At 56.6% G+C, this 4,513-nt stretch overlaps 2 protein-coding genes across 2 annotated transcripts; both read left to right on the top strand.

Annotated features, from left to right (window-relative positions):
- The first annotated feature begins 929 nt into the window (after positions 1–929).
- Positions 930–2,088, top strand: PHACADRAFT_265622 (uncharacterized protein). Its single transcript, XM_007401863.1, has 5 exons — positions 930–1,050; positions 1,104–1,145; positions 1,199–1,396; positions 1,476–1,610; positions 1,669–2,088. The coding sequence occupies exons 1-5, from the start codon at positions 997–999 to the stop codon at positions 1,825–1,827; spliced, it is 588 nt and encodes a 195-aa protein (XP_007401925.1). The 5' UTR covers positions 930–996; the 3' UTR covers positions 1,828–2,088.
- A 266-nt stretch (positions 2,089–2,354) lies between these two features.
- PHACADRAFT_265620 (uncharacterized protein) lies at positions 2,355–3,066 on the top strand. Its single transcript, XM_007401862.1, has 3 exons — positions 2,355–2,502; positions 2,562–2,897; positions 2,954–3,066. The coding sequence occupies exons 2-3, from the start codon at positions 2,590–2,592 to the stop codon at positions 2,964–2,966; spliced, it is 321 nt and encodes a 106-aa protein (XP_007401924.1). The 5' UTR covers positions 2,355–2,502; positions 2,562–2,589; the 3' UTR covers positions 2,967–3,066.
- Positions 3,067–4,513: the final 1,447 nt, after the last annotated feature.

Raw genomic sequence — 4,513 nt, 5'->3', positions numbered from 1 at the left:
CCATCGAGCTTCAGCCGCCAGATTCGGCATCGCCACCAAGGAATATGGCCGTCCCGCGCGCATGCAGAGTCAGACCGCGAGTCGCGACGCGTACACCAGAAGTCGGGGCCCGAGAGAGCCGACGCCCAACCACGTGACCAACCTTCGGGCAATGCCGAGAGCCATTTCGGAGATGCACTACCGTGGCAGTGTCATTACACTCAGAATAGCGCGAAAACTGGTAGTAACTTCGGCTCGACGGTGGACACAGCGACAAAGAGAGTCTTGTCTTACGGCGGGATCATGCAGCTGGGCGCGAAGGTGCTGCGCACGGGTCGATCCCGGGTGCGCGGGAGCCCTAAACACAGCTACCGCGCCAAACGAACATGGTGAACATCCCAGCAGAGCATGCTGGCCACTAGAACCTAGCCGAGGATCGCGTCGGTGCAAGTATGCCTCCGCTGCCGCACGCGACCTTTACATAACGACAGATGCATTTAGTGCACGCCGAGAACGCGAAGGCAGATTCACCATCGTATGGTTACCGCTGCAAATAGCACAGCCCGTCTCGATGCTCACCGTCGGCCTATCGTCTCTCGTAGCCGCTCTCGCTGAGGCCTCTATGTGCCCCCCAGCCTCATTCGTCGTTGAATACCGTAGCTGCTTTACTTATTGCGCGAAAGCATCACTGTGAGATACCAGCACATCTACGCACAGGTAGCCACATCCTCGATGTTGCAAATCGGTATAATACAGTGTGGGATATGTATCAGGCCGCTGCAAGCTGCGCAGGCTGTGGAACAAGGCTTAGTCGGTGAATATTGCAGCCGCCTTCGGCCACCAGCACTTGAAGGCGAAGTAAACAAAGGGGTAAGGAACCCAGCTTACGTAAGGTTATTGCTGTGTATGGCTGTGACCGAGCAGTTTAAAACTCCGCAAAGCCCGCTTCCGTATCACCGTCGACGACGACATCGAGACTCAACCACCACTCTCCACGACCAACACACTCGCATTCAAATGGCTGAAATTCGCAGGAAGCTTGTAATTGTTGGCGACGGTGCTTGCGGAAAGGTTCTTGCTCGTTGTTGATCCCACCTAGGACTCGCCGTTGACCTCCTTTTCAGACCTGTTTGCTCATTGTCTTTTCCAAAGGCACATTCCCTGAGGTGCGTCAAGCTGCAGTGAATAGTCATACGTCTCGAACTCAAGCGTCTTGTAGGTTTACGTGCCGACAGTCTTCGAGAACTATGTTGCCGACGTGGAGGTTGATGGCAAGCACGTCGAGCTCGCCCTATGGGATACCGCTGGTCAAGAAGACTATGACCGTCTCCGGCCTCTCTCGTACCCTGACTCGCACGTCATCCTTATTTGCTTCGCCGTCGATTCACCAGACTCGCTAGATAACGTCCAGGAGAAGGCACGTGTCCTCCTGCACTCTCGAGCGTTGACGCTGCGTTGGAGTACGGTCGCGCTAACGTTGTTCCCTCATATCACAGTGGATCTCCGAGGTCATGCATTTCTGCGCTGGTCTCCCGATCATCCTCGTTGGATGCAAGAAGGATCTCAGGCGGGACCCTCGGGTCATTGAGGAGCTCCGTAAGACAAATCAGCGCCCGGTCACTCCTGAGGAGGTGCGTCATCTGCCCGTAGTCACCGTGGACTCCGCTGAGCATGACATTGTTCCCGCAGGGCATGGCTGTCGCACAGAAGATTGGTTCCAAGCACTATCTCGAGTGTTCGGCGAAGACGGGCGAAGGTGTCCGAGAAGTATTCCAGTATGCCACCCGCGCAGCCCTGCTGTCGCGCCCCAAGGGAGGCAAGAAGCATCACGGTTGCTTGGTTCTCTAGATGACGATCATCTTATCCCTCTACGCTCGGACATGCCGTTCCCTGTCTTAATACCCCTCGCATATACGACCTAAGGTGCGGGCATCACTTCGCACCGATCCCTACCGCACCCACCCACTTCATACATTCCATGCGACCTACGGCTCATCTGTTCCTTTTCTCAATTTCTTTCTTTGTCTGTTTTCCTGCATCTTTTCATTTGTAAGTACGATATAAGCTCGAGCGGATGAATACAGTATTGCGGAGAGTCTTCGGCTTGATAAAACCTAAGCATGGTGGATCGCACCCGTCCCGCTTGCACGGTCCAGACGACCTCGATTCAGCTGCATGTGCCAGCATTGCAAGCGGTTGCCATGTCGTACCACCCTCGTTCAACGCTGATGTAATATCTGTTGCGTCAGCCGATTCGGCTCCGTTATCTGTTCTGATACGGCAATTTGTAGATAAGGCCTCTGGAAAAAAGCTGTACGCCGAAAGGGCAACGGCGTCCTTGACCTTCTCTGGGACGATGTGCCCACTCCTTCTAACTGGGAGCTAGCACTTGGCCTCCTCTCTCGGGGTCGTTTTTCGAGCCGCACGCCCCCTCTCGCCCCGAGCGCGGCCCCTCCCACAGGGCTACGACACCGCGGTTGACCTGTCAGCTCTGCCTACGTCGTCTAGCGATATCCGACACAGGTGCGCCCTGCCGTGTCCGTTCCTCCCTGGAAACCGAACAACCTCCTTCGGCGCCGTAGCACTCGTTTCGCAAGCGCGCGGCCAGACATGCCCCTCAACTTCGCCGTGCGCGAGTCCCAGGCCTCGCCCTCTGTCAGCCTCGAGAAGGGCGCGTACCGCATGCGCGCGCCCTTGCGGCGTTCTGTCCTGGCAGCCTCGCTCACCGTCGACACCGCTCTTGCGAATACGAAACCACCACGGCCACACTCCCGGTCGCGCTGCAGTGCCCAGGCCGCGAGTCGCGACGGCCTGCCGCAGGTCTTGCGCGAGGAGCGTCAGCTGGCTACGCTCGTTGTCCTCCTGGTGTGCGCGTCGGTGGCGTGCTTTGGTGGGGCGTACTATCTGTTTACGACCGGGTGCGTGGGTTACCGTGCGATGATGTTTGTGTTTCGCTGAGATACGTGGTGAACAGTCCGCGGATGTAACATTGCCAGCGACGTGCTTCATGTCTTCACTTGATCTTCCCGGGGACTCTGGATTTCATATCTAGGTTTATTGCTCTCCGAATACTATCTCTCGTGCCACCGCTAGAAAGACAGCCTGAGCATGTCCCTTTCGCCGGCTGAAGTGACGTCACCACGACTTAATACAAGGTGCCAAAGATATTTTGAGCTCGGTGCGCTATGTAGAACGTGCAGATCCGCATCAAACAGCATATTCTCCAATTGTACTGATCAAGCTGCAACATATACCAGACTGTAAGCTGCAGACGAGCCCCTACAGGTAACTCAGGGAAAGCTGCCTCTTGCAGCTTACGTCCCCGGCTTTCGTACGTGAAGTTCCGATATCCGTCTTCATTGAACCCGCAGCCCTCTACCTGTTCTGCTTCCATCATTTCGACTGACCAATGAATTAGCAGGTTTGGGGCTTCGCGGTTAGCAGACGGTACCTTTATACAACCGGATCCCGTTTTGTTTTGTTTGCCGCCGCGACGTTGTATTCGTCACGTCGATGTGTCTTACGCTCGGCATTATGGGCGAAGATGCTTCGATAGCTGGCATCTACGACAGCGACAACGTCCCACCACTGTACTCTCGTGTTTTGAAGAGCCACAGAAAGACAGCGGCAACCGGTGTGCACATCTACGTCGCTCGCGCCATCTTTTGTGAAATTCTCATGCAAAGCAATCTATCTACTATTATAGCACGAAGCACAAGTACAGCCCGTGTATACCACTAATAGATACGCCTCAAAGCACCTTGTCCCACAACAATCGCTTCCTCTTCATTGCCTTCGGAAGCAGCGCCTTCATCCCTTCGCCAACAGCAGGGTCTGCCTCAGTCCTCGCATATCCGTAGCGGTCGCCCCAGACTATTGGCGCACCGGCCGGGACGTGAAGAGGCCACCTTCCGATTGTCAAGGCTTCGACTGAGTCAAAGATCGGCAGCTCGAGCGCGTCGTCAAGCGCGGCCCAGTCTGTCGCGGTCGGCTCTGCCGCGCCGGGAAACTCGTGGAACCGCAGCCAGAGGTGAAGCTCGCTTCGCCTCGTCGTCGAGCCGACGCCCTCCGTGCTGAACAGGGCGATGAGGTTCGAGAATGTCTCAGTGCAGTACGGAAGTCTGAGCGCGACGAAGCCGAGGTTGGTACACGATGCCAAGGCGCCGCTCACTGTTTGCGCAGGCTGGTCAGTGCTCAGCTTGCGACTGCGTCCACGCAGGTACTCACAGGATGTGAAGTCGAGGTCAGGAGCGAAGGACAGATAGAGGTCAGCGAGCGACTTCTTCGATGCGCAAACGAGCTCGTCGACAGCAGCGAGCACCGTGGGGTTGAGGATCACAAATAGGTGCAGGAAGAGGCCTGTCACAGCAGACGTCGCTCCTGACCGCGCGAGCCACCGCAAGAGGCCGGTCGACCGTTGGTCCAGCGCCCACGAGGCGTCACTGGCGATGACGAGGTCTGTGAGGCGCACCGAGGTGTTTGGGAAGGAGCCGAGTCGAGACCCTGTGTACTTGCCGTGCCACTGGCACATCAG

This window comes from Phanerochaete carnosa, assembly GCF_000300595.1.
Source record: "Phanerochaete carnosa HHB-10118-sp unplaced genomic scaffold PHACAscaffold_13, whole genome shotgun sequence".
NCBI classification, from domain to species: domain Eukaryota; kingdom Fungi; phylum Basidiomycota; class Agaricomycetes; order Polyporales; family Phanerochaetaceae; genus Phanerochaete; species Phanerochaete carnosa.
Note: the sequence above shows the minus strand (reverse complement) of the source record. Positions and strands in the feature narration are given on the sequence as shown.